General features: G+C 37.7%; 3 protein-coding genes and 1 pseudogene across 3 annotated transcripts; all 4 read right to left on the reverse strand.

Annotated features, from left to right (window-relative positions):
- Window positions 1-149: 149 nt before the first annotated feature.
- On the reverse strand, window positions 150-784 carry LOC106400303. Its single transcript, XM_022694276.2, has 3 exons — window positions 548-784; window positions 383-458; window positions 150-314 (listed from the first exon to the last, which is right to left on the reverse strand). Exons 1-3 carry the CDS (start codon window positions 782-784, stop codon window positions 211-213), a joined length of 417 nt encoding a protein of 138 aa, XP_022549997.2. The 3' UTR covers window positions 150-210.
- Window positions 785-3,320: 2,536 nt separating this feature from the next.
- On the reverse strand, window positions 3,321-7,875 carry LOC106398987 (annotated as a pseudogene).
- Window positions 7,876-8,093: 218 nt separating this feature from the next.
- Window positions 8,094-10,652, reverse strand: LOC106397790 (mitochondrial import receptor subunit TOM40-1-like). Its single transcript, XM_013838418.3, has 11 exons — window positions 10,450-10,652; window positions 10,041-10,122; window positions 9,843-9,945; window positions 9,680-9,775; window positions 9,545-9,595; window positions 9,402-9,467; window positions 9,053-9,154; window positions 8,871-8,939; window positions 8,688-8,771; window positions 8,509-8,604; window positions 8,094-8,409 (listed from the first exon to the last, which is right to left on the reverse strand). Exons 1-11 carry the CDS (start codon window positions 10,577-10,579, stop codon window positions 8,356-8,358), a joined length of 933 nt encoding a protein of 310 aa, XP_013693872.2. The 5' UTR covers window positions 10,580-10,652; the 3' UTR covers window positions 8,094-8,355.
- A 1,083-nt stretch (window positions 10,653-11,735) lies between these two features.
- Window positions 11,736-13,933, reverse strand: LOC106402082. Its single transcript, XM_013842730.3, has 2 exons — window positions 12,921-13,933; window positions 11,736-12,282 (listed from the first exon to the last, which is right to left on the reverse strand). The coding sequence occupies exons 1-2, from the start codon at window positions 13,833-13,835 to the stop codon at window positions 11,914-11,916; spliced, it is 1,284 nt and encodes a 427-aa protein (XP_013698184.2). The 5' UTR covers window positions 13,836-13,933; the 3' UTR covers window positions 11,736-11,913.
- Between the last annotated feature and the right edge of the window lie 555 nt (window positions 13,934-14,488).

The following is a 14,488-nucleotide window of genomic DNA, read 5'->3' on the forward strand; positions in this document are numbered from 1 at the left end:
CTTGGTTCTTTAAAACAAAGATACTATGTTCTCATGACGACATGACTCATGGACAACAAATTTTTTTTAAAACCACGAGGTTTCTTGTTTTTGGCTTGGTGTTTCGTTGATGTACTAATCTCAGGAGGAGGAGGCGCTGTGTCTTTCTTGGGTTGTGTCTCGGTTCCATCTGATATTTTAGCCTCAACTTTCTTGGGAGGTGGCTTCAAATTACCATAGTCCACTCTTCGTTAACATCTTCATGAGCAAACCTTCTTCAATGTTCCCACACATATATACCTTCTGACGTGGTGCATCTATGGTAAATGGTACACCTGACATCGAACTAAGAAATAAATAAAAAACCACCAAACAAAACCTTATATAGAGAAAACTTGCAAACCTTGGATTGTCTTTAAAGCTCCGATGATTTTCTTGTACCAACTTCCTTCTGACATGTCAATCTTGAATCTAAATCTCTGCAGCAAAAAAAAAACAGTTCTAAAAACTAAAACAATTGAATAGTGTTGGAAGCAGTGAAGTTATGAGATCAATATATATGTATCACCAGAAAATGACTATTAGGTTTCCGGATGCCTTGTGGATTCTCTTCATGTCCATAATCAATCCGGTAGAGCACAGCGTAAATTTTGGCTCTAAATAACTTTTTAATGAAGACCAGAGGATCAACTTGGCCACGTAAAAACATCAACTTCTTAGTGAACATCATAGGATTAGCTCCTTCGCCATGTGTCCACCAGTCGGGTGCATCAATGGAGAACGCTAAACCTAGAATTAACGACATTGCAGTTATAGTTAAAGACTGATCTACTTCCTCTTGAGTAATCAATAATTAACAAGAAGAAGATGGATAAGACTCAAAAGCCTTCTTTACCTTCAATGCCCACAAATATTTTATGTAATGTCTTTTGCCAACCTTTGAGTTCAGTTTCCACAAGCAAAACACATGACTATTCATAAAATTACACAGGGACTGTTAGAAAATTTTAGACAATGCCTTGAAAAACAATTAGAAAGAAAAGAAAAAGAATCAAAGAAATTCTTACTAGTTGAGGAGCAGCAATCTTTTTTGGGTTCCTAGCTAGAGCTGCTTTCTTTGTTTACCGTAACATGCACAACTTAAGTAAGATTATATTATATACTAAATTACTACAAGAACTGAATTGGAAGCTGTTTGAATTAGAAGGCAGGAAAGCCCATGGTCGCAGCTCTTTTGGCCTAGAGGCGGTCTCGCCAATGGGGTTAGGGGTTCCGACCAAGAGCAGAAATCACTGGAGACTCCGGAACCCTTGCTCCTACTTTCATTCATATGCTCACGTGGGACTCACACTCACGAAGAGATGATCAAGGTACTTTCAAGTTTCAATTGCTTCTTTCTCCTTTTCGTTTATCATTAGTCTGGTGTGAGACCTTGAAATTGAACTATCTTTGGTTTGGGGGAAGTTTAGCTCTTGTCTTTTGGAGCATTGGATTAACTAATACATCTTGTTCTTGAACCAAACTGGGGTTTTCCAATTCAGTTTTGCTCTCTTGTTCAAAAAGAAAACTATTCAATGTCTGCAGAATTTGTCTGAAAATATATTTCAAAATGAGTGTGTTTTGTGTCTCCACCTATGTTATTGAAAAAGTAGCCCACTTGGTGTTGAATCCCTTTTCCTGGACAGATGATTGTATATTTCTATGACTCAATAGACGTAGACCAAGACCAAGTCATTGAAGGCTCCGTTACTCTTTCCAAATATTGATGTTTGCCGAAGAATATTCAAGTTAAGAGCATATCCAATGTAAAATAGAATATGTAGTAAAAATATTCCAATCTTATTTCATTTATCATTCTATAATAGAATAATGAACAAACAAAAAATAAATTACTTCATTTATGAAATAAACTCATCTTTTACATCATTATCGAGTAAGAAATATAATAGGATTAGAGCATTTTTTACTCGGTATTCTATTTTGTTTAACTTTGGAGTAAAAAATAGAGTAGGATTGAAGTTGTATGAGTTTGATACCTTAAAGATTCACACTAATGTTTCATCATCTTCAAACATAAAGGCTGTTTGTTACTCAGCATCAATCTTTCAGTTTTCAGTCATTTGTTTATTTATTTATAATTGGTGTCCGGTGCACCCAAAACAAATATAATTGGGGTCATAGTGTCTTTCACTAATCAGTCATTTACATATTACAACCAGGGGCGTGGACTTCGGGTTCGGGTCGGTTATTTCAAGTTTTTGTTATTTGGTATAGGAGTTTAGAACATGTTTGGATATTTTTACAAATTGTATCGGGTTCGGGTATTTGTAGTTTGGATTCGAGTAATTCGAGTCAGCTTCAATTTTTTTGTATTTTTCACAAAATTACATAGTTCAAGCAAACAAAAATGATCAAACCAAAAATTCATCTTATAATCTTAAATCATGAAACAAATCCAAAAAAAATTCATGTATCACTGATCCTGAATGGCCTAACCTAAACACAAACAAAACAAAAAAGTTAGAAGATGAATCACCTGCGATTTCTTCTTTTTCGTCATCAATGGATATTTTTTTTGTCGTGAGTGGAGAAGAAGCCGAAAAGAGTAAGATTTTTGTAGTTTCCAGTTTGATTAGTTTGAGTAATATCTTTTGGTTTGGCTTTAAAATCGGGAATATCGGGAATCTTAACCGACTGCACAAGTTCGGCTACAATGAAAAAGGATGAGAGGTGCAAGGTTTAAGTTAAGGTATACATATGTTCGGATGATTTTGGGAAGTGCTTTGGGTTTCGGATATATCCGATTGGGTTCTGGCATCCAAACTTGTTTAATATAAAACCCAGATCATATATTTTGGTATTATTATCGTTCGGATTTTAAAGTTTTAGGGGTCGGATTTAGGTTCGGATAAAATGCACACGCCTAATTATAACACTGGTTCCTTTTCTGATCTCCCGGCCAATAAAAACACGAGAGATTTGCATTTATTTGGTCTACAACATTCTCCGAGTGTACTTTTCTACATTTTCTCATCAGATATGTATACCTTTCTCTAAACTGCAAGGTTTATTTCAGCTCACAACCAAAGATACGCATGGACATCAAACCGAAAAAACAGCAGCAGGTACGGTATACCTAGGCTGGTCGAGTCATTTACTCGGACCTGATTAGTGGAAACCATCCTCATCTGAACAAGCTATATACACATAAAGGATCTCTCACAATACATAGATGTTTCCAAAACAGACGTGAAACCTGCAAGCTGTTAATATTTGCTTGGTATAGCACTATATAACAGAGCCAATAATACGTAAGAAACATTCATAATAAGATAAAAAAATGATCAGCTGCCAAAGGTATCAATTATCCAGCAATAGATTCTTAGATTTACATATTTCATGCTTCTTCGCAACACAAAAGACCTAGACTGGCTTCAAGCCTCACAAAAACAAACACGAAGTCCTAGGAGAGCCACAGTATCGAAGTTCAATTACAAAAGAGGTTTCTTCTTGATCAAGAAACGTTAGCCACAATCTCCATTACTTATAATATGTAGTACTATGCAACATAACTAAAGCAGAAGGCTACGACGGGTAGAGCATACAATTCAGTGGTCTACACCATAAAAAGATACTTGAGATCATCAACAGTCAGTCGAGTCGCAGAGCTTCCACCATGATCTTCACCATAAGCAGATGCAACCATCCTCCTTTTCTCCTCCTGAAAAGATAATTTAGAAAAATGCAAAATGAAAAAGGGACATCAAATACAAAGCAAGAACATACCTGAAGAAACAACATTCTATCCTCAACGGTGTCTTTTATAGTGACACGAGTTACACTAACTGGCCGAGTTTGTCCAATACGATGTGCACGATCAATAGCTTGATCTTCAGCTGATGGGTTCCACCAAAGATCCAAAAGAATAACATGACTTGCAGCTACCATATTCAGACCAAGGTTTCCAGCTTTTAGCGACATCAGCATCACCTCTATCTGTTTATAAAACATTCCATGTCTCAAAGAAATGATTTAGTAAAAGTAAAAAAAATATTATAAAACTTACATCAGGATCATTGCTGAATTCTTTTACAGCCCTGTCTCTTGCTGCTAGACTCATTGTACCATCTAATCTTCTGAACTCTATGCCATTCTCCTCAAAACACAGCTCAACCAAGTCAAGCATACCATTCCACTGAGAGAACACTAGCGTCTTTATTGGTTCCTGGCTAGGTGGCTCTACAATGGTTAAATTGTCACCTTCATGTGACCAGTGACCTGGAAAGGATGTCTAGGACAGCTTTGATTTTCGATGAAGTAAACTCGCTTTTTTGAAAAAAATGATTTAACCTGCGAAGAAGAACTATAGCCGAAATCATTGGCAACGCAGTTTCTAAGAGCAGACTCAGAGAAAACAACATCACGCCCTAAGTATTCTCTGCATGACCGCACAGGGCAGATGTTCTCATCACCAGAGATATGTTCTGAAATGCACTGATAGCAAAATACATGGCCACACAGCGTAACAACAGGTGTTCTGGTGGATCCTGCAGATAGACATGTAACAGAATATTAAGAGAACATGCTAATCCTAGCCCTCAATTACTCTGCACTTACATTACAGATATTGCAGATGGCAGATGATGACTCTAAGCGATTGAGCAGGTTGATTCGAGCCTCCTTAGGAAGTCTTTGAACTGCTTCTACAGATTCTTTTCCATAAGGATCTGAGGTAGATCGGTGAACAAGTTGTGGGTGGTCACAAGCTTGGCGTAGACGCAAAAGCATCAATAGAATATTGGTATAGTTTTGGTTCAACGTTCCTGCAGCAGCATAGGCCTTGCAGAAAATATAAAATTTCATCTTATCAGGTACAAAGTCTAACATCGATTTCAAACCAAGTATGAACTGAAAAAAGAACCTTGATTCCGCTTCAAGCTTCTTGTAGAAAGACAACTCCTCCACTGAAAAGTCCACCTTGTTCAAATTAACTTTCTTTGGAGGTAGATTGATTAAGGGTTGTCCATCAAGCAGTGTTCCTTCATATCAGAACATAAGATATTAATAAGTGTGAAGATAACACAGAATAATGTTAATCAGATTGTGATAGAGAGATGATGGTAAGAGAACCTTTGGTATGACGCAGCATTACAGCCTTTAGAACAGCTTGAAGCTTCTTGTAACCATGTTTTTCATTTCTGCTAATTGGAGCCTTGATTCCAAGGTAAAATGACTTACTTGTACACATCGTACGGATTATATCTAAGGAACCTGAAATAGCTATATAAATCATCTACTGTGTTTTGTATCGGCGCTCCAGACAAACACCACCTCCTTTTGGCTCGAAGAATGCAACATGCTCTTGCCACTTGTGTTCTATGATTCTTAATGGTCTGAGCTTTATCAAGCACTACTCTGAGCCACCCAACTCTTGATAGTGTACCGCCAAAAGAACCTCTATTCTTACTAGCACTCACAGAAACTTTACGTTTTTTACTGTTGGAGAAGCTGTGACTTTCATCGTTCTCATCCTCATCCAACAAGAACTGTTTGGGAACTTCATTGGTAACAATGGCGTAAGTTGTGATAACCACATCATATTTTGCTAATACACTAGGATCTTTGGTCCTATTACCACCGTGGTAGACTAAAACAGAGAGTTTGGATTCATCAGAGACCTTCTCATCAAGTTCTCTTGCCCACTGCGTTACAACACTCTCTGGACAAACAACTAATGTACCAGCAGCTGGTCTCTTCTTGCTATTAAGTTCCCGTGCTTCTTCATCTTTTGCATTCTCCATATCTGAACTACCATTCTCATCATCACTCAGAAGAACCATGGTGTCACTATTGCTTGAAACCTCGAGCTCTGGTGGTCATGCATGACATTCACTTTCATCATGCTTTGCATTTTCTGACTCATCATCATCAGCATCCAGGTCCAGTATTTCAGATTCTTGCTTGCTAGTGATCTCAGGCTTTAATTGCGACTCATACTTTTGCTTCAGGATAAGAGCAATCATCGAGACTGTCTTACCAAGTCCCTAGAAAAAAAAAAAAAAAATAAGACCTTACATATTTTGAGGGGAAAACCACAGATATTAACTAAGAAAAAAAGTTTAATTTATATGTGACCTGATCATCTGCTAATATCCCTCCTGAACAGTGTAAACAACTTGTTTCCTTTTGTAACATCCATGCCAATGCAATTTTCTAAAAAGAAATAATATTTAGTATACAAACCAATTTCAAAAAGCCAATAAATGGTAACAATAAAGCATATGATATTACCTGAAAGAGTACCAGGAGGTAGATCAACTTCTGTCCTGGGTTGATTCAAATTCTGCAGGGTTAAAATTTTTGTTTATATCAGTATTGAAATCATACCAAGAGAGAGCAAAAAAATTGTAAAGCTGGTACAAGGGACACAAACAAGACATGCAAGCACAAAAAAAGAAGAGCCAAGTGTTCAAGTATCATTCTTAAGAGAAGATTTGAGTTGATGATGAATAATTGAATACCCGTAGTGCATCCTGATAGATCAGCCTCTCAGAATTCTTGTCATCCCCAATTCCATTTCCAGTCATGTCCACTGGATCGCTTGGATCATGTAAAGGAGAAGCAGATGTTCCATGCGTCATAGAAGGAGGAGGGAGTATCCTAACCCCATTCCCACTAGGAGAAGCATGATTCGTACATCCACCACTATCTTGAGTATTACCCGCAGAGGAAGTAAAACTACTGCTCCCTGAGTTAAAAAAAAAAAAACACAAAAAAAAAGACAGGACCGGGGGTTGAATTACTCCATAAACCTAACCTCACCAAGAATGGACAAAAAGATAATAGCAGAGAGTATACCACTAGTTTCTTTCCCAATGAGCTCGTCATCACTACCACTACCACTGCAGTTGCTGCTGCTGCTGCTACTACTACTACCTGAACTAATTTGAATATCAGGATCCATCATGGGGTCTCCTTAAACTTGACTCGAGCTTCAGAAATTGAATTAGCCTGCGACGCAAGACATTGCTGGCATTATTCAACAGATGAAGCTAATCGCATGATACATAATCCTTTTCACTGTAATTAGGAAACAATTTCAACAGCCAAGGACACCAAATCAAGAAGAGTAACGAAAACAAAACGAGAAGTACCATGGAGGAATCAGCGAGCTGGAGAAGAAGAAAGATTAAGCCACTGTTCATAGGGTTTCTTCCTTTCTCAGTGAACCCAATAATCTTTCATGACACGACGTAGCAGAAGACAGGAAATGTTTTTCTTTTACGCTTTGGTAAATTACATTTCCATCAAAAATATGGAAACAAAGGTAACACAGTGTTACATAAAAAAAGGTAAAAGTTTACCTTTGCTCGGCCCACGATTACGTCTCTTGGCCCATCTAACTATTTCCAAATTCCAACTCACTTTTAAAGACATACCGTCACATACATTAGAGAAAACTATACTTTCTACAAAGACTGTTTAAAATAAATAAAGAGAAATTTGATTCAAATACTATAAGTCGGCTAAAACTTTTCAAAATACTTTTAATCAAAAATAGTTTAACATTTAGATTTAAGGTTTATTGATTATTGTTAATGTATTAGTATTTAATGGATGAGATTGGTTTTATAAACGATTTAAGATATTTATGAAAATAATTAATTTTTAAAAGTAAATTTAAAAAAATAGTAGCAAAATTTGGTAAAATTAAAATCATCCTTAAATAAAATACATTAAGAATATTTTTAGATTTTAGATGTATTTGGCTATTGTCCCAACATTTTTACTGATTTATATTAGAAAATTTACAAAATAAATATATAAAATATATTTTAATATTTTTCTATAAAATAACATTTATTTATTCACACTGCCAATTCTGTTTTAAAATAAAATAAGAAAGAGATTATTTGAATAGATCTTTTTGCTGTTGTCCCAACATTTTTACTGATTTCTATTAGAAAATTTACAAAATAAATATATAAAATATATGTTAATCTTTTTTCTATAAAATAATTTTTTTCATTCACACTGCCAATTCTGTTTTAAAATAAAAAATTGAGATTATTTGAATAGATTTTTTTGCAGTAAAAACAAATAAAAAATAGTAATGAGTTAAAGATACTGGTATTAAAAGAAAAGAAAAAAAGTAAAAACAAAACTTCTTTTTTCTTAATGGATGCCTTTGAGAGGAATCCTAAACCGAGAAAATAAACAACACAAACATTCTTCCTTATGAATAAAAGCCTAAACTGAAATTTTGAGAGGGAAATACAAATAATAATAAATTTAAACCGAGTCCCTCGGCTGACCGCTGCAATCTGCGCTGCGTGTATAGAGCCAGTGCTTTATTGCGTGCTGCTGCTTCTTTTCTTAGCCGACTGTTAAACCAAATCCAAACTTGTAGTCTTTCTTCTTATGGTCAACCTGTGAGAAAAGAAAAAAAACCCAATAAAGGAGTTTTCAAACAAGAATCTTCGGTTCAAGTCTCAGTACATGAACGAACAAGGCACAACATTATGTTACCTCTGCAGACAGAAGAAAATTAAGTCCCATACTCAACCTTTCTTCCAGGAGAGCTGATGTAACTCCGTTGGAATCAATCTTCCCCCTAACACGAGACTGAAACAACACCACACAGATTATAAGAATCAATACGCATGTTATTGCTTGTTTTTCAGTTCCATTACAATCCAGAAATTTACCTGTCTGAGAATGTAGTCATACCCAACACTAGCTACAACATCTCTTGAAAAGTAGTTGTACACAAAATCAGTGGCGAGTGAAACCTGATCATTAAGGTTAAAAATGAAGGTTGTCTTGTTTTATCTCTATACTCTTGTAAAAACGGTTATAAGATGAGCTCAATGATAAAAGGTAGTTTGTACCTTCTCGGAAATCTTCTGAACATAGTTCATAACTACATTACCAGTGCTAGCAACTTGCGCAGAGGCGACCTGTTGGTAAAGAATAGTTCTTAGTATGATAGGTACTACACAAACTGTTTAGAGTGTTGTTCAAACACAGCTTGAAAACGAGTAGTAATGAATTAACTGAGAAGACGAATTACCATCTGATCAGTTTCGTATCTTGCAGCGTAACCTATACCAGACTTCCTTGGCACACCAGCCCAGAAAACTTCCCCACCCAATGATAGACGGGGTGTCACACTCTGTTCAAAAATTTATTAATAAACAATGAGAACAATGAATAAATAAACAAAAAGACAACTTTTCTTATAACCATAAAACTAGGCATGACAAAACAAAGATGATTAGAACGAGTTATGGTTCTTCTCTCATCACTACGTTACTGCAAGAGAGCATAAGTGCAAAGATGTCTAACCCTTTTCCTATCTACTATTTGACTTCATGAGGAAAAATTTGCAAAATTGCAAGGGGGACAATAGTCAACTTTACCTGAATATAGGTTGCTCCAACTAGAGCACTGTTCCCAAGTTGAAGTTGGGCTCTGTAGTCTTTTCCCTACACAAACATGAGATGAAGAAACTCAAGACGAACCAAACGGATAAGAAAATTTCAAACAGAAAGAAGTTCCTCACCATGTAGTCAAAGTTGAACACCGCATGTGACATATGTGGCTCACCTGTCAGCTGGAGAAAGGGAAAAAAAGGATGATAAATACAATATTCCAGATACAGCATAGAACAAACACATTCTCCAGTTGAAGCACTTACTTGAGCATTGGCCTTTAAGATCAACTTATCACTTAAATCAGCTTTCACTCTTGCATTGAGTCTACCATCAGTCATAACCCTTCCAACAAGCATCAACTGCATATTAATATTTGCCATTCTCATATCTTCTTGTTGGCCATATATAAATCACCAGAAAAGCTACCTTTGGGTCAAAGTAATTGGCACCAAACTCATAATGGGCTGTTGGAATTTTGATCGTTGTGTCAGGTGACTGAGAAGGAACTTCGGTTGGCCCCATCATTACACTATTTCAATAAAAAAAAAAGGATAACAGACTTAATCATAGACGCAAATAAACGCAAGTGTTTAGCAATAAACCTGGAAACATAATGTAACTAACCTGTGGCTGAGAGAAAACCTTTGATTCAACCCTTTGGAAAAGTCAAAACGTAAACCCTCAAAAGTTTCAGACTTTAAAGACACTGCAAAGAATAATCAAAACCAGTTAGAAACATAAATCAAAATGATTCACCAAAACAGTAAAGAAAACATAAGGAGGGACACTAATGTGACTACAAAGATTCAATCAAAGAAAGCATCATGAACAAGTTCTGATCTCAGAATCTACAATTCGAAAGATTACAAGCAGTTGTTATCATAGATTTTGACAAAAGACATACACTGAGTAGCCAATGAACAGTGTCTAATTCGAATCAATTGACCAATTTCAATGGAAACAAAACACAAGTTAAATCTCTAAGAAGGACAATAGAATGCACTAGGAGAAAAGTGGATAAGAGATACTGAACTGTAAGCTTCACGGTGGAGTTCGTCATAAGGAACAGGGCACGGGAGATTCGAGTAATCAACTTTCTCATCCGCTTTAGGCTGCTTGCCGTCGATTTGTGCCGTCACGAGAGGTGGGACGAGATCCGCCATCGCCGTCGCCGCTACCGCCTTTTCAAAATCGTTTACGGCCGCGAAGGGTCTTCTATTTGGGGGCGGGTTTTGTAAATTGTCACTGTTTGATTCTTTACTCGTTTCGGTCTTTATTCTTAAACCGGTTTCGGACCGTTCTTTCTCCGGTTTCTTACCTTATTCGGGTAAGAACCATTTAATTAGGCATTCATTGCTGTACATTTTACATCGTACTATGTTTACTTTTGTCAAGCTATCAACTATATATTATATTCTTATTATACTAATCTATAAAATCACTTACGGTATTCTTCTTTCGCCTAATCAGATAAAAAATAAAGTAACACAATACTGACAATAACCACTATCAAATGGATTAAACGGACCAATTTTAACTTATTAGAAAACAAAATATACAAAGAACAAAAGATCCGAACCCGGTGCGTATCGCCGGTATACCCCTAGTATGTATATATATCAGAGAAAAGTGATTGCATTTTATTTTACCGCTGTACATTCTCAAACTTTCTAGTTTTAGAATGTGAAAATATCTGTATGAAAGTTACTGTATGTATCAGAGAAAAGTGACAGCATTTTACTGATGTGCACTTTTAAGCTTACTAGTTTTAGAAACATTTTAGTTTTACTGACGTACAGTGCTTGCTTTTTAGTGCTCGCTTTTCTTTCTCAAAACATTTTAGTTTTATATGGACGTTACTGTACACATAGAAACACTAAAAAACAATCATAAATCTTTTGAGAAAGAAAAGCAAACAAAACTTCTCTTCTAACACTTCATTTTTCTTCATCATTCCACACAGAAACAATGCAGAGAGTTTTTCCGCTAAAATTTGAGAAAAACGAGTTTTCTCCCTATAACCTCAAGTTGTAACCATCTTTGATAGCCATTTTAGTCATGTTTCAAAAATCAGAATTAGGGCTACAGATTTTGGTATAGAGTTGTTCCATTGAGCCCATTTTAATACCTACTTGCAAGCAATAAAGAACGCCTGGAGTCGCTGGAGACAAGTCTGAGGGATGTCCAAGACAAGTTGCAGAGGATGCTAGTAGGAATGGCGAAGAAATTTTCTCACATAACCGCCTTGATAGGGACTACGTATCAAGCATAACTGCGTGAATACTCATATTTTTACGTCAATCTTCCTACTGTAAGGGGTTTGACACAGTAAATAATGTTATAAATAATATTATTCTTATGGTACAATGACACCATTATCTGTTTGGGTGTTGTAATTCTGAATTACATATATCATAAGCCAACAAGACTTTGATGATGATCTACATGCATCGATTCATTTATCAAACCTTTATTTTGGTAATATAAGCAATAATCTTTAGCGCACAAGACCCAAGTTCAAGATTCCCCAAGAAGCATCTGGCCAAGATTGATCCTGTGACTTCATGAGAAGAACTCTGACCCAAGCAATCCAACCTTCCCATGACATCCTCTTGTCCCATGGACTTCCCCACTGCAACAGCAGAAGCAGCCCTCTCTCTGCTTCTCTCTCTGCCTCTGCGAATCTCTTCTTTCCCAGATACACTTGGCTCAACAACACATGTGGCTCTCCCACAAATGGGTTCTTCTCAATACACCCCAACAACCTCTCCTCTGCTCTCTCCAAGTACCCTTCTTTGCTCGCGTCGCTGCTCACAGCTTCCCAGTACATGTCCCTTGCTTCTATCTGCTCCTTTGCATCCAGTACCTGTTTCATTACATAGTGTAGCTTACCAATAAACTCTAAAGCTCAACTAAGTCCTTGCTAACAACTGAAAAACTCTCGACTCTTATCTTTTCTTGATGATATAAGTATGTAACCCAAATACTCCTAAAACATAAATGATCTACACATGAAACTAGGTAGCTAACTATATAAATGTATAATTTGTATATATATATATATGTTTACAAGAAACTTTTAAAAACTCTGTTCAATTCTTGATAGCATGTCCTATTCATCTTTCTTTCTTTGATGATCAGTTTCTCTATGAAGTATCAGCTTCCATAAAAGCTACTAAATTAAAGAAGATATAATCCAAAACATAGCAACACGATAACTATGACATGAAACAGAACCAAATTTAGCTAACTATATATATAAAGAAGTTCAACACAATGACGATCTAGAAATGATACCAATTAGCTAACAAGATACAGGTATCGTGTGTGGCTATGAAGAAACTATTAAGCTCGGTTTAATTCTTGATAGCAACTGATAACTCCTGAGTCTACCTTTCTTAGATGATCAAGTTCTTTATCAAGCATCAATTTCATGAAATCTACAAATCTAAAGAAGTATACGATCCCTAGAACTTGGTGACACGAAGTGATGAAACACAATACCTTGGTGCAGAAGCTGAAAACGGGTGGCACCACGAGCTCAATATCTTCATCTCTCTCCTTCCTCACCACAAACCCAGAACCACCACAATCCCTCTTCCTCTGCTCCATCAGAATCTCTTCTTCCCTCACAATCAAACTATAAACCGCACCCATCCTCGAGTTAGAGTTCATCCACAGCCCAGGCTTCCCACTCCCAGGCCACAACGCCGCCACATTATTCCCTCTAAACTCCAACCTCCCATCATCATTACAAAACAACTCATCCTGAAACCCGAAAAGCTGATCACTAAAATCCGCCATCGTCATCAACAAGAAAACACCAACCACCCTCCTCGAAACAACAATCTCTTCCCCTGTCTTGATATGCTTCACAACGACGCCGTCCTCAGGCACCAGCTCGTTCACCTTCTTCCTCCACTCCTCCTCTCCATCGAACCCTCCTTCCTCCTTGGCCTTCCTCAACGAAGCCTCGGAGCGATCGAGATGCTCCACGAGCTCTTGGTCCGAGTACTTGAACAGGAGGTCGTCGTGGATCAGAGTTTGTCTCGGGACGACGCAGAAGAGATGGATCAGGGCCTCGGCGTCCTCGCCGACGTGTCCGCGGACGACGTCACGGCCGGTGGAGGGGTGGAAGATGGCTAGGTTGACGTAGGAGTTGGAGTAAGCGGAGTGGAAGAGGCCGCAGAGGCAGACGGGTTCGGGGGCTTTCCAGAGCTTGAGGATCTTGTAGATGTCGATCAAGTGGTCTAGGAAGCTTCCGTGTTTGTGCCAGCACTCGCCTGCGCCGACGCTTTTGAGGACGGCGATTAGGGAGGGGACGTTGGGGTCGATGTTCTCTAGCTCTCCTCGGAGGAAAGGACGGGCTAGTTCGAGAACGGTGGAGAGGTTTGGTGAAGGAGACGGTGATGAGCCCATTTTTTTTTCTCTCGTGTTGTGTGTTATGGAAGAGGGATAGGATGGCTGATCAAGTGATCAACCGATTTTATTACCAAAAAAGAATGACCGAACAGGAAGCCTTGACTTATTAAAAATGACGAGTTTGTTATAAACCATGTGGAAGTCCATAACCGGCCCGTCCATAACAGGCACATCCATTAGAGAGAGAGAGAGAGTCGGCAAAGAGAAATAGAGAGTCGGCCGGCTGGTTTCCTTTTCTCTTGGCCGAATTTCTTTTTCCCTTTATACTTATTATTTGTACTCTTTCCTATTTGTAGTCTTTCCATTATTCTAGGACGGTTTATCTATCTTGTAATTCCCTATATATAAAGGGCACCTTACGTTTATGATTAATAAGAATACGGAAACTATTTCCCTAAGTTTCACAATACGTTATCAGCATGATTCTCTAAAACCCTAAGCTAAAAAGTCCCGACTCAAACCCTAGCTCTCGGCGATAACCCATCCCGACGTGAACCATCATCCCGATTGTAAACCTTAATCCTGATCGTGAACCTTCATCCCGTTCTTAAGGTGTTGACGATCTCAGCTCTATTCAACAGACGATCTCAGCCCGTTCGCGACCCGATCTCAGCTCGTTCGCGACCCGATCTCAGCAAGTTCAGTTCGCG

This window comes from Brassica napus, chromosome C1 (genome assembly GCF_020379485.1).
Source record: "Brassica napus cultivar Da-Ae chromosome C1, Da-Ae, whole genome shotgun sequence".
Classification (NCBI taxonomy): Eukaryota; Viridiplantae; Streptophyta; class Magnoliopsida; order Brassicales; family Brassicaceae; genus Brassica; species Brassica napus.